General features: G+C 32.8%; 1 protein-coding gene across 3 annotated transcripts in view; it reads right to left on the minus strand.

The window, feature by feature from the left end:
- LOC106464459 (transient receptor potential cation channel subfamily M member 3-like) overlaps window positions 1-14910 on the minus strand; it is a 96302-nt gene extending 81392 nt beyond the window's left edge. For 2 of the 3 annotated variants that reach the window (XM_022392187.1, XM_022392186.1), the window contains exons 1-2: window positions 8343-8727; window positions 1395-1550 (exon numbers count right to left, since the gene is read on the minus strand). In XM_022392187.1, coding sequence (XP_022247895.1) covers window positions 1395-1550; window positions 8343-8549 — 363 coding nt within the window. In that variant the 5' untranslated portion in view covers window positions 8550-8727. Of the gene's footprint in view, window positions 1-1394; window positions 1551-8342; window positions 8728-14457 lie in introns of those variants that run through there. The other variant, XM_013924604.2, reaches the window with a different exon arrangement.
- Window positions 14911-15147: the final 237 nt, after the last annotated feature.

Genomic DNA, 15147 nt, shown 5'->3' on the forward strand with positions numbered 1-15147 from the left:
ATATATATATATATATATATATATATATATATATAAAAGTACAAATATATGTTAAAAAATTATTAATTCATTGAAGGTGTAAAGAACAAATATAATCAACTACTAGTTTTACTTTTACTAAAATAAATTGTTGTTGCATACAAGAACACAACCAGTACGGTACACTGTACTTTAAACTTTGTAATCTGATGCTGATTCAACTGATGTATAACAAGAAAATATTAACGTTATCTATGCAATTGAACCTCTAGCTTTATTTGCTTACATCAACACTTCAGAAACTTCTGTGCATCAGCTTAAACATGTACAAGAGCATTTTATTTCTGAACAGCCACTTTAAATAGATTCCCACAGACCTGTCCCATATCATTAACCAGACATCCTGTGACTAAAAATATTTACTTGTATATAACACTTATCAGAACAGGCATAAGTACTTTATAAACATAGGAGCTCCATAATGAAAGGGCATTAAAGTGACTCACTGATGGCGATGTGTCAAGTTAAGAATTTTTATCATTCACAAAAACTGGAATTATCACTAACTAAAATAAAAATTACACAAAATCACTACACGTATCTTTACTAACCAAACATTACATCCTCTTAAGTTACATAAAAATCTCAATATAAAAAAGAAGTAAAAACTATTTTTTTAAGACAATAAACCATTTTTACACATATGTTTGAGTATTTTATACATACTTCTACAATAACAAAGAAAAATATTTAAATAGCTATGTAGTTCCCAGACATTTAGTGCACTCGTGTATTAAGGCTGTGAAATTCTCCTTAACAGCTTCCTGCATGTACCTGTTGTACCTGTACTGTAGAAAGTTGCTGTTATAGAATTTTCATGTGACAGAATAAGATAGACAACTACTAAGCTTGTGAACTATGTCACAGAATAATACCTTTAATTTCCTACAAGTTTTGTAAATCCCATTACAAAGTCTACCTAACTAAGTGACAAAACTGACCAACATACTATTTCGTAAAACTGTTTTACATGAATAACTGTCCAACACATGGTAATCTTCTGCAGTAATATTTTTATATGTATGTACAAGTTCTAAATTAAAATCAATGAAAATATAAGATTCTTTTATTGTAGCAAATATATATATATACACACACACACACACAGTGGAATGGCACATACTTTGTAGTTCATAAATACTTCACTATGTAAACTGAAAGATAATTAACATGACTAAATCTTAACAAAAATAAACTATGGAGTTAATTTAACAATGTATTTATTGAACTTCCATCACTAATTCCTTTTCTGATAAGTTAATAATTCTTGCTTTCAACATAAAATTCAAGATTCAGGAAACATAATATCAGAGGTTTTATAAGTATAGCTGTCAGGAATACTTTTGGTAACTCACCTCTTTCTCATAAGCACAATTTCTCCAAAAACTAACACTGCCCTTTCCAAGTTTTCTTGAACCTGTGATCCCTTCAGGCTGTCTTAGGAGTTTTGAAGCTTTCTGTTGAGTTTCTGTAAGCTCCCGTGCATCAATCAAATTAACAGATGGGTCACACTACAATAAAGCATTTTAACATATTACTCAAATAGTAATATTTTTTTATTTGAGTAATTTCAAGGTTTTAATTTGATTTTGTTTCAATAGTGCAATACAAATTTAAAATTTGTAAGTTTATTCTGAAGGTGAAATTAGCCTATAATTAGGTATTTCCTCATCATTTGATACATTAAAATCTATTGTTAACAGCCTTTTGCTCACATAATTTGTTTTATAATTTCATTTAAAATACAGTATGCATACGTGTAAATTAGGGCCAAGTCTGAAATGTACTTATTTAAGTGGGCTTCCTTTAACATATAATAAATTAATTAAAAATAAAGTTAAACATTCAAAAGGTACCAAGGAGCAGTCACAGTGGCCCAAACTCATATGTCACAAGAGAAATTTGGCTTTGAAACATAACTGTGTGTGACCCAACAGTGTGTCACGTGGTCCATAACTAAAAGTCGGTTGTAACCCACCAATGGGGCACATGGCAACCAATGTGTTAAAAACCTGCAAGTCAAGTCACAACAAATTAAGTAAAATCCTCTTTAAATTCAACCAACTTAAAGATGTGATATTTATTCCATTTAGGAAACAAACAATGAAATATTTATGCAGAAAAAGGCTTAAAACCTAGACAATCAACTCACACTTTTCTATATTTATACTTTTGTGCATGACAAAAACTATCAGTTGAAAATAAATCAAATTTCTATCACCTAACCACATTTGATAAAATACATTTAACTTTTGTTTTAATATTATTTCCTTAACTCAGCTGCCTCTGTGATTTAGTACAAATGCATAGAATTAACCAAATAACATCCTAGCTCATAATCAGAAGAGCCAAGCATGGCTCAGTGGTTAGTAAACTGGCATATGGATCTGCAGGTCCATCATTCACATCCAATTACTGAAAATAAATACACAATCCACACTTTGGAGTCATGGTGATGCATTAAGGGCAACATTAAATCGTACTACGTAGTCAGATAAGAGTAGCCTGAGAGTGGGCTGTGGGTGTGTTGACTAGCTGCCTTCCCTCTAGTCTATTAGTTCAAAACTAGGAATGGCTAGTGCAGATAGCCTCTCATTAACTTTGCATAAATATCTAAACACAAACAAGCAAATAATCATGAATAGAATTACTATATTTTGGATGGTAATTTAGTAATGTTTTATTATTTTCAGAACAATTAGTTTGTTAATATTTTCTTAATTCAATGCTATTCTCTCATAAAATCCCATCACACCAAACATGCTCGCCCTTTCAGCTGTTGGGGCGTTATAATGTGACGGTCAATCCCACTATTCGTTGGTAAAAGAGAAGCCCAAAAGTTTGCGGTGGGTGGTGATGACTAGCTGCCTTCCCTCTAGTCTTACACTGCTAAATTAGGGATGGCTAGCGCAGATAGCCCTCGTGTAGCTTTGCGCAAAATTCAAAAACAAACAAACAATCCCTCTCATAAAATATTAATTTATATGACTAAATTTATACACTTTTATAGCATTTTTCATTTCAGTGATTATACCCTAATTAATACAGAAAAGGAATCAATAAATATAACTTATTTTTTTCCTTTAGAAACAAATATAGTTTTCATTATATCTGTAACAACTTCAGCCTGTGTTAATTTAATTTTACAAAACAGATTATTTTTTTTAATGCTTAATCCATAAAGACTCATGTGGGATCCTTGTGGAACCCACAATAGCTCAAGCCATTACAAATACTTGAAAGAGGGAGGAAAAATGTAATATCTTGAAAAAACATTTAATTTGTCATTCTTTCCATATAATCATTAGAGTACAAAAATTAATTTGCAGACTTAATACAGTAGAAAGTAAGCTATTATTTGGCATAGGTCCACATGGACCTCACATGAGTACTTAAAGGTTAAATAAGCCCAAATGAAAATTAATGAAATAGACTAGTTGTCAAACCTTTAAAGACCATTACTAATGTTTGTTTAAACATTCTACTACTTTTTTATTGTATTTTATGACAGAAAATAAAAAATATCAAATCAAATATTTAAGAAATGGAAAAGCTTTTACTTAATTAAATTGTTACTTTGTAGAAAATTGTTTTGCAAGAGCTTGGAAAACTTTTGAGAAAAAATCTCCTGATCCTAATAATATTTATCTTAAAATACAGAAGAGACTGAAAAAAAGAGAAGATATGTTGAGGCTTAAAAGTTTCCCTTTAGACATTAGTGGCACTGGGAAGATTTATTATAATTTTAAATTGCTTATGTAATTTCTGTATAGAAAAAAAACATTTATGAAAAAACTAACTACTTAGAGGCTTGATGTTTCTACTAAAGTTTAGGAATTTATGTCAGTTATATTACTCAGAAAAAAGCACCTTGATAGTTGGCATTTAATAAAAATATTTACTTTTAACTGATTTTGCAAAAACTACCTAAGGGAAATTTAACATACGAATAATCTTTTCTTTATCCAATACTTAAAAAATAAGTGAACACTTGTTCAGTATTTCAGACGTGTTAAGGTTCCCATTTTTATCAGTTGAAAGCTCAATATATTATCCTTAAGATGCAATTTTTGAAGTTGATGTAATCATAAAAATCCTTTTGGTAAAATGCTTTGTGTAGGGTAATAAATTCTTACATTCTTTCCTAGTTTCAGCAGCTTTATTTCCCTTCTTTTACTCTATCAGAAGTATCCTCTAATTAATCAGAGGATACTATTTTTTTTTCTAAGGTTGTTTTGGGGAAGAAGTTGAGACTGCTGGGTTTACAAAGGTGCACAGCAGTGGCAGTCATATAGGGTGTGCAGGCTGTGCAATGCACAGGGGCCCACGAGTTCTAGGTGGCTCACCAGACGATAGTACAATTAACTTTAAAGGTCTGCTAAGGAACGGTGGCAAACTGAGAACAGCAAAGTTTCCAAAATTTATCCAGCACAAGGGCCCACAACTAAGTATGGCCACCACTGGTGCACAGTAATAACAACATTAAGGCTATAGAGACTGAATCAGTTACCTCTCTAGTAGAAGTCTCTAACAAAATTGCTTACAATGAGGAAGGAGATGATCAAGAGGTGTATGTACATATTAATGACTCTCTCATTAAATATACTAAAAAATTTTATTTGTAGTGGAGTGCATAGAAAGACAAGGACTAGAATTTACTTGCCAGGTACTAAAGTGAATAAAATTATAGAATGTTGACAGTTTAGTTTCTGGTAACAAGGGCCATTCTGTTTTTGTAGTGCACATAGAAGCAAATGATATTGGTTATTGCAAATCAGAAGAGCTTTTTTAAAAAATATAAAGAACTTCTTCAGAGGTTTAGGAATGAAAACAGGCATTACACCCTTTTGGAAATGCTTTCTCAGGCTGGATACAAGAATGAGTATTTCAGCAGGATCCAAAGTTTAAATATAAATTTATCAGAGATATGCTTAAAGCAACAAATGGCCTGGTTGTTCTTATGATATAGTTTTTGGGTAAAGGATGAATTATGTGCTAGAGATAAAGCTCCACTTGTAACAATTTTAAACTTAATTACATAGTATATAATTGTTTGAGCTTAAACTCGAGACCACCAGCTTGCCCAAGTGCTCCAAGACTGGTATTCTTTTAAATGGACTATCAGGTCTACAACCCCAAGCAGGTAACCCCTATCTAATCATCACACACTCATGTAAGGTAGGTAGTAGAATGTTTGAGAAACTCTAAAGATATTAAATAATGATAGTTTAAAATTTTCTCAATAGTGAGGAAGCTTGAAAATTGACAGTAAACTACTTGAAAGGATACCTAGAGCAACTTAGAAATTTAGAGCATAACAAGTAATAGTTTTAAAGATAGTAGATTTAAGAATAAGCTTAGTTGCAATAACTTAGTTGTTAGTATTATTATTAGAAACAAAATGAATGAGTACAGATTTCAATTTAAAATGGAAGACTATTATATAATTGGAATTTGTTATATTTAGAAAACAATTACATTAGGAATTATTTTGAAATTTCAGATTGTGACTTACTGAATACTCACAGACTTTGTTTCAAGGGTATTTTAGGCAGTGTAGACATACTAGAGATTTGGCTTTAATAGACTTCTTCTGGCTGTCACATTGTCGTAACCTTAGAACACCGCAGGAGCAGGCCATTAAATTCAAACTTTACAGATAAACTTGTTAAATGAGGGAGTGAAGTGGTTTTTATACAAAGGATGAACTAAAGACAAAAATGATAGTCAAGTGATTAAATCTAGGAGAGTTACAATTAGGGTTTCATAGATAGGAAGTTTTTAATCAATAATTGTTATGAGCCAGCTGGTCAGACAAAATATGTTAATGAGAAATTGTATAGTGATACCAGGGTTATTACTACTAACAATACTGCTGTAATAATCATGGCAGACTTTCATTTTAGATATGTTGATTGGAATTTTCTGGAGTCAAAGAGTGAGATAGAAAGAGGTTCTCAAAATGATTCAGGGTATGGTTTTCTATACCAAATGATCAGAGAACCATCCAAAGTTGGGGGGTGGGGGGGGGGCATTTATGATTTATTGTTAACCACCAATGAGGATATGGCTATAAGAGTTGAAGTGGAAGAAGGTTTTGGGAAAGAGTGATTATTGCATAATTAGGTTTGATGTATTTGCTGCAAGTTGTGATAAGTAGTGATAACATATTAGTACCTAATTTTTAAAAAGTCAATTTTGAAGCCATGAGACAAGATTTGTCATTAGAGAACTGGTTATGGTGACCTAGAACAAATTAAATTTTTTCAACTACATTCACAAAAAAGAGTAAAAGAATAACAGGAAGAAGAAAACCTAATTAGCTTTACTAAAGACATACTGTAAAGGATAAAAAATGGAATAAATGCCATAAATTATAAACAGTTAAATTGACAGATAGCATGGGAGATGAGCAGAACTACAGAAAAGCTAGAGATTTGGTTCAAAAGGAAATCCAAAAGAGCTTATGAAAAATATCTCACTGGTAATGATGAATCTAACAGCAAGGATTTTTTAAGTATGTTAAAAGTGAGAAAAATAGTAAATTTGAGATTGAGCATTTAAAGGATGGCAAGATTTTTACTGACGATTATGAGATGGTTGAGCTTTAAATGTTTTCTTTTGTTTTTACAAGAAAGTATGTTAACATTATTCCCTACCCTAAATATTCTAAGGGAAATATTAAAATTACCCTGAATCACATAAATATAAATCTCTTGGTGGTAAGTAGAAAGACCGAGAGATTAAAAATAATAAAGCACCACCACCATCAGACGAGGTCCATCCCAGAGAATTAAAGAAGGTCAAAAATTAAATATGACATCTTATCTTTCATTTTTGGTATGTCAACGGACAGCTGACACATTCCTGAGGATTGGAAAGTTTCTAATGTTTCTCCTATTTTTAAAGGAGGTGATAAGACCTGCCCTGGAAAATATAGGTAATTATTTTACTCATTGAGCTTTACTTCTGTAGTGGGAAAAATTCTAGTATGATAATAGAAGCTTTATAAAATATTGAATAGGATATATTATAAAAGAAAGACAACATGGATTCACCACAGTGAAATTTTGTCTTACTACTCTGTTAATTATATTTAATTTATGCTCTAAGTCTCCTATTTCCAATCTCTACATTGCCACCTATCCTATCAGTTGTCCCAATTTTCCAGCTCCCTCACCACTATTCTAGTTTTATTTAAACTATTCACAGCAAATACCTTTAGAGCTTCTCCAAACATCTTTCTATCTAACCTGCTTAAGTGGAGCTCGCTTGTAACATATACTTTTCCCTTACAGTTACCCTGAAAACAGTCCCAACCAGCCATTATAGCTGTTGGTCTAAACTTGGGCTTGATAATTTTTTGTTTAAAATGGATACTGTTAAGTAATTCTTTCTCACATCTAGTCCAAGGAAGCACTTCCAAAGGAGCCACGTGTTTACTTTTATATCTAAAGCTCTAAATCTTATGGAGTTATGTAGCTCTTCCGATTTATATTTTCCATTGTCATTCACTCCTACACGTACTACAAAAGGAAAATACACCTTAGCAACAGCAACTAAACTGTCAATGAACTATACATGCAAGTAAATTTTAGTCCTAATCTTTGCATCTTCCCCACTAAAACTCATATACCTTCGTTTAATAAGAAAGTTCCTCATTACGCAAACCTCCTGAGGCTCTTGTTCATCGCATCCTTCATCACAATCAACCAAAAGTTCAAATCTATTACTATTACAGCAGTGTTTCTGAAACACTGGTATCTGTGGGATTTAACGAAAACAAACAAGCACAACTGACAGAATATTCATATGTAAAGTATGAAATGTCTTTTTGTTGTTGTTGTACTTGCATTTTATTGGCCCGCGATAGTTTATGGAGGCAGTGAGCCGGTCCATGGTATCGAGAAGTTGAGAAACGCTGTACGAGTACATGTAACTACTCCTACTAATACTATGTTAACATTAGACTGCATTGTACTTGAGTGCTAAGTAAATTTCGCTCTATAGCCTTAACTTTTATTACTCTGCACAATTACAATATTAATAATAAACTCAGCACTCTCATTCTCAATCTCATCCTATCTCAGAGTAACCTTTACCATAACTCTATTCATTTCCTGTTTGCTTGCCTAATTTCTGCTCCGGGTGTGCTATTTCCTCTATGTAAATGAGTCTAATACTATTAGTAATAGTAATATCGAAGTCTTCCCCATAGCTACCTCTAGTGTATCTTCAACTTCAAGTATGCAAGCTAAGAAAGTGAAACTGAAAGTGTAGGATTTGATGTTATTATTCTTTACCTCAGTTCCTCTATGTGTATATCCACGTCTTCTCATATTTCTAGCCCTTAGAGGACCCGGTCGAACAGACTGATTTAGTCTTCGCCCAATATCTCCAAATATTTGTCTTACAAAACTAAACCTATAATTTCTTTCACTTTGCCTGTTCTCTGCTTCCGCTCTAGCACTACTAGTACCAGTAGAATGTTCAGAATTGTATACTGTCATGTTATTACTAACCGATTACGAACTACCTGAAATTATTCGCTGATTATCAGTTATTAATAAGAGGTGTTACATTTACATACTGACATACTATTGGCATTTAAATCAGGTTTGTAGATTATTTTAGTTAGGTATAATTTGAGAAAGGATAAAAATATATCAACTGTCTTGGGCTGAAATATTTTAAACTATAAGACGAGACTCGTTATCCGCACCACTGGAACAACGCCAACTTCCAATTGAAATAAGCGCAATATGCTATTCCACTGCTCAGCCAATCACAGTAACTTCCTTCTATTATAAGCTTTGAAAATCATCCTCAATACATGTCTGCACCTGGAACACGTGTAGTGCGCAGTTCGTTATGTTTACACGGGATTGGTTCAAGTGCACCTTACCACAAACTGCAGTCTTGAAAAAATGAAAAATAATAAGGAAGAAAGAACTTACCCCAATGAGCAGTAATTAAGTTTCTTAGAAACAAAATTACATTGGAGTATTGTGTATGCGACACAAAGCTCATCGTGTTATTTGAACGATACTATTTATTTTCATATTTTCTTCATAATAGACATAATAAAATAAGAGCGAATTTCTAAAATGACTAATCTATTAATCCTTATAGTTACTATGACAAAAATACGAGTTATAGTTACTACAAAAATTCATGAGTACATTTTCAGGACTTTGTTTCAAAGACACTAAAACAATGGTATCTCAGGTTCACCAATTTCATTTTGAGTAATCGAGCAGGGTCTGCAAAATAGCAAGAGGTTCAATAGAAAATGTTTTGTAGAGTTAAACTAAGACGTTTAGGCAGCTCATCCATAGTTTTTACAAAAACCTAGGCATCTTCATGAACCGTGATAACCTTTGGAAGCACACCTTTCATCATGAAGAGGCTCACAACTGTCCTACTGATGAACATCTTCACCTGTCAATTCCCACTGTCTCAGGGGCACCCCTAGTCACCCTTAGCTGGTCTCAGGTGATATTCTGGGTATTTTGTTAAGACCATCCTGTTTAGTCTCAGACTTGCCAGACCTCTCATGGATAAAATGACCCTTGCACTAATATTGATCCTCAAAGATAAAGATAACTTGATCAGTAGTTCTGGGTGCACCATATTTATGCCATCTCAATTCTGTGGCTGCGATAAGAATAAAGTTATGGACTTTTTCAGCATTGGCAAGAGTTCGATGTCCATGAGATAACTTCTCGGAAACCCGCCTACTCTCTCTTTCTGACGACCATCTACTTTCAGTGACTAAATTTTTCGACTCGTGGAAAATACCATTTTCTCAAGAATAAAGCCATTTTAAACTTACTAATACAAGAGACAAGAAAATGTACTTATAGAGAAACTTCACAATAACAAATCCTTTGGTCACAGCACCAGAATTTCTCCTTTATACCTACTCTATGGTATTTTTAGGTTCACTGATTTCCTTTCGAGTAGTCGTGTAGGATCCACACAATAACAGAAGATTCAATAAAAAAAAATTCTTTACCGAGTTTATTAAGAAACAGATTGGACACAGTGTAAATCGGAGTAAAACAATATTTGAAAGTCCACAATGGCTAACATCTATGATGGGGCGTGACTTATTATTGGCTACTGTGCAGGGCTTGCATCCGATGGTCCACGGTTCACATCCCGTTACTACAAAAGGGGGGGGGGGGAAAGAAAGAAAGGAACAGAAACTACACTCCTCATTTTGTGACCATGAACGCATTTATAAGAGTGATGGTCAAACCCCCATTGTTTGATTAGAGTTAATGACGGGTGCTACTTGCTAGCTGTCTTCCTTGTAGCCCATCAGTTCAAAATTAGGGATCGCTAGCATAGATAGCCCTTAAGTACCTTTTCACGAATATTATAAGCAATTAATCAATTAGGTCAGTTCGTATCTAACGCTAACGTTAATCATCTTCAGCCAGTTATGGGAAGGCAGTTGCTCTGTGTTGAAAAAAACAAACAAACAAAAACATAGTCATTGAAACAAAAGGTTCAAGGGGGGGGGGGACAAGCACTCACCAAGTTCTTCCTCATAAATATGGTACAAATGAATAACTTGCTATACACAAAGATTTTAAAATTAATTTGGTAGTTGGAGATAAAGAATTTGAAAGATGAAATAAAAAAAGATTAAGTAAAATATAAAAACAATGTCGGGTAATGTGGTTTTCAAACTGTTTATTTTCAATGGTTTGTTTATTAATTTTTTTCCATATCTTGGACCCACTAGATCAAAATAGAACCAAGCTACTACTACTCTAATAGAAAACACTTCCTTAGAAGCATGCCCTTGAACCTCCTAGTTTCCGTTTGACTTCAGCAGATGCACTTTTAAACTAACTTACTTTCACCCCTCCCCTTAGATATACATTTTGCTTTAAAGGCCAGTAAAAATGATAAAAATAAAAGGATCAAAACACTCTATCGTCACAACTGGATTATTTGGGAGTGGTTGGTAGTTCTTAGGCACAAAGCTACAAAATGGGCTGCTTGTTCTCTGCCCACCACGGACCTCGAAACTCGAATTTTAGCGCTATAAGTCTACTGACTTACTGTTGAGCCACCGGGGAGAATTTGAAAGTGATAGATAAAACTTATCTTTTAAAATTTGCAATCAACTCTCGTAATAGCTGCAGATAACATTGAAGATAAGTTTAGAAGCTGCAATAGGTTGAGGAATGTCAGAAAGCGTATAAAAGAGTTAAATTAATTTTATTAATTATTATTAAATTAATTTTCCTGACTCTAAACGAGTTTGAAGCAAGAAAGAGGAAAACCACAACGCAAATAATAATCAATATTTATAACAAATGCTATCAAAGTGAGGCAGAGGTTCACTGGCTTTTGAAAATATGCTACTTCAGAAAGCTGTTTGTCTTATGAGCAAACACTTGTCGCGATGCTCTCAGTACACGTGTACAACACACGTTCCTGTTGGTCATTCTTATAACAAGTATGGAAGACTTGTTCTTTAGGTATTTCTTGACGTACCAAAGGAAAAATAAACCGCGTGTAACACTAAAAGGGAATGGCTCGAAACAAAATATACCTAGGTTGAAAGTAATCTAGTCACACTCCATAGTCAACATTCTACTGTTAAAACTAAACTATACTAGAAAAGTAAACATTATAATGAAATCTAAGATCGCTTGATTAAAAATTATTTATGTTAAACAAATGAAAAGTGGGATTTCCCACCAAGTCCAAAAAAAAAGTAGCAATAAACTTACTCCCATTAATTAAATTTTAGAGTTTTATGTGATTAACATAAACTTATCACTTTTTCAAGCTAGCAAAGCATGATTATCACCACTTTTTATTTAATACAGTCAAATAATAACCAAAACAAATTCTGTGCACATATATAAGGTAAACTAATTATATATGGCGTATTTAAGATATCCATACACATAATTTTATACATGTACAAAACGTATTTGTTTCTTAATTAATAAGTGATTCAGACCATAGATCTTAACGATTGCAAATAATTCATCTGAAGAAGTTATGTTTCTACCCCATTATCAACTCAGTTTCGAATTTCATTACTGTCCCTTATGTTTAATCAAATAACTACATAACTGATCCAAGAAGCTACATACATTAATTGGTGCTAAAAAGTAAAAGTCATCATTTTCACAAAAAAATTGCAACATTGCTCATCCACATCTAATAGTACAGTTTTTCTAAATAATTCTATTTAGAAATTTTATTTAGTAAACTGAAATTGTCGTTGTTGATTAAATATTTGCTCGTGCATTTTTTTATTTTCGAATGTTGACTATTCAACATGTGGAGTAATTTTTATTTTAAGATTAAAAACACTTTTATGCATAAGAAAATTGTCCAATTTCACATGCGAAATCTCTATAACCTCCAGATAATTATCAAATGTTTTTTTAGAACAAAACTTTACAATTTATCTCTTATTTTTCACTACTGTTTCTCTGTATGGGTTTGGTCGATTTGACCGACCTCGTAACCACCATAAAAAAAAAGGAAATAGATATAAATTACGCTTTTTTAGTTCTAGAATTACTACAAATTATAACATAAAACCACAAATGTTTAGTCTAAATAGCTTAAATCTTATAACATTATACGTATATAAAAATTTATTATTTTTATATTATTGACCTTTCAGCAATTCAGAAGTTGAATCACACCGCGCACGTGCAGTCATGTTACCGTATCCAATAATATAAAACTGGCCTTTACAAAGTGACCTGTCGTGGCTGTGTTCTACTCTAGTGGACCAGTATTTTCTAAAATACAATTATATTTCTGTTATAATACATTATATATGTATATACGTAATTACCATTTACAAATAAGTTCTTAAATTTTAGTTATTTTTCTTAAAGCATAGAACAGTAAATAAAGAGGTATAGAAAACAATTATTTATTCTAGTTACGAAATATGTACTCGTTTGCTGCTTGCCGTAATTTGTTAAGCCTTATCAACTTTCGTACGTGGATGATGCAAACCAAAATATTTTTTAGGTTTTATATAGAAATTTTGAAATAACAATAAAATCATAATTTATTATATCAATACCACAGAATTCCACTATAATTTATCAGGCTATTAACTAAGCTGTATTTGGATGTAAAAATATAATTTTTCAAGCTCAATAATGTCTTATCACTTGAAATCTACCATGAAAAGAAAGGGTTTCCAGCATAAATACTTTGCAGATGCTCAGAAAACCACGAGGGGGACATTCTGAACTTTTGATTGCTTATACACACATTGGGCGAAGTAGGTATACCTTGGTTGATTCAATAAACATAATAATATCTCAGGAAAAAATAGAAAAGATAGGAAATTCTTATATTATACTTTTCCTTGTCAGAAAAACTTATTGACATATATTCATAAAATAGTAGTTCAATAAAATTTTGAATGTTAGTCTACATGGCCTTTGACCCCTGACCAAGTCTCGGTAGGGCTAGTGGCTCAGCTGATGGTGTATAACAATAAAAATACCCGTAATGGGCAGATTACATATAGCCCATTGTATAGTTTTGCGCTTAATTACATTCAGTTTGTTTTGAATTTCGCGCAAAGCTACACGAGGGCTATCTGCGCTAGCCGTCCCTAATTTAGTAGTGTAAGACTCGAAGGAAGGCACCTAGTCATCATCACCCACCGCCAACTCTTGGGCTACTCTTTTATCAACGAATAGTAAGAATGACCATCACATTATAACGCCCCCACGGCTGAAAGGGCGAGCCTATTTGGTGTGACGGGGATTCGAACCCGCGACACTCAGATTGCGAGTTGAGCGCCCTATCCACCTAGCCATGTCGGGCCTACAAACATTCCGACGTAAGAATGTTATATTGTGAATATCAATCCCACTATTTCGATAAAATGTAGTGCTGCTGGACCAAATGGTCAGCATTTCTTAATTAGAAATGACTATGCCTAGCTCTTGAGGTCTCTGATCTGGTCATTAAATCTATGTGTCGAATATAAGTTTCCATACAAGTTGGACATACCAAATGTGTCTCGAGCTTTATTTTGTTCATATGAAAAATAGTAAATTTGAAGAAGATAATAATCAAAAATAATTCATTGACAATAAAATAAAAACGGCAGAATGAATTAGAGTAACTCATGGATAAACTATGCTTCATGTACTCTTCGTGTTTTTAAATCAATGATTTGTTTGATTGACAGTATAAGAAAAAAAAAAGTATATATATAAATATAATCCATGTAAAGTAACGTGTGCATTTCTTTTCATGAAACGTTCTGCTATAATTTTTACGACTTTGTAAAATATTTTAAATATATTTTATGACTTAGTTAAAAACTATTATTTTCATTCTTTGCTTCGAACTTTCTTATCAGTAATGCTTGCACGATTAATCTGTATGCCTTACCTTAGGCTGTTCTTCTTCATCTCCTTCCCCTGCACTTTCATTAGTAGAAATATGTTTCAGTGGGATCATTATAGGGTACACAATCTACTCACAAAACTGGATAATAATGTAGGATGAAACATAAGCGAACAGTCCACGCAAAGTCCCCTTCGAGCGTAGCTGTAGGCCTTTATGCACTGTTATTCAACTCGTTAGAGAAGGAAACGCTGTTTTATACTGGAACAATCTTTCACTGCTTTATCACAAACATTTTAACCTTACTCAGACAAATAACCTAATTTAACAGTCTTGTTTTGCTTAATTCTCGCTCAAAAACCAACCACGAACTGACGTATCTATATGTAGAGGTACACATAGAACTGTATGGTTATGTGTTTCCGCGTGGTATCCTGAAAGGTTTAGCAGCAACGTGTTGTTGAGCTGACTTTTAAGTGCAGCAGTTCCTAGCACAAAGGATGTTCTAATTTTAGTATAGTCGTTCAAATGTATATATTTTGGTTCTTGTTTTCGTTTTGTTATACATGAACGATGCAATAGTTATAGCGAGGCTTTTGTTTTATAACGAAATCTTGGGTGATTTGTCACGTGTCATCAAAGTAAAATTTTATATTTCTCATTTTAGAAAAAGCACAGTAATCTGTCAGGCTAGATAAATTTGTACTATTTGTTTCTGTACGTAGTTTAAGTTAG

The sequence above is a fragment of the Limulus polyphemus genome, unplaced genomic scaffold (genome assembly GCF_000517525.1).
Source record: "Limulus polyphemus unplaced genomic scaffold, Limulus_polyphemus-2.1.2 Scaffold1658, whole genome shotgun sequence".
Classification (NCBI taxonomy): Eukaryota; Metazoa; Arthropoda; class Merostomata; order Xiphosura; family Limulidae; genus Limulus; species Limulus polyphemus.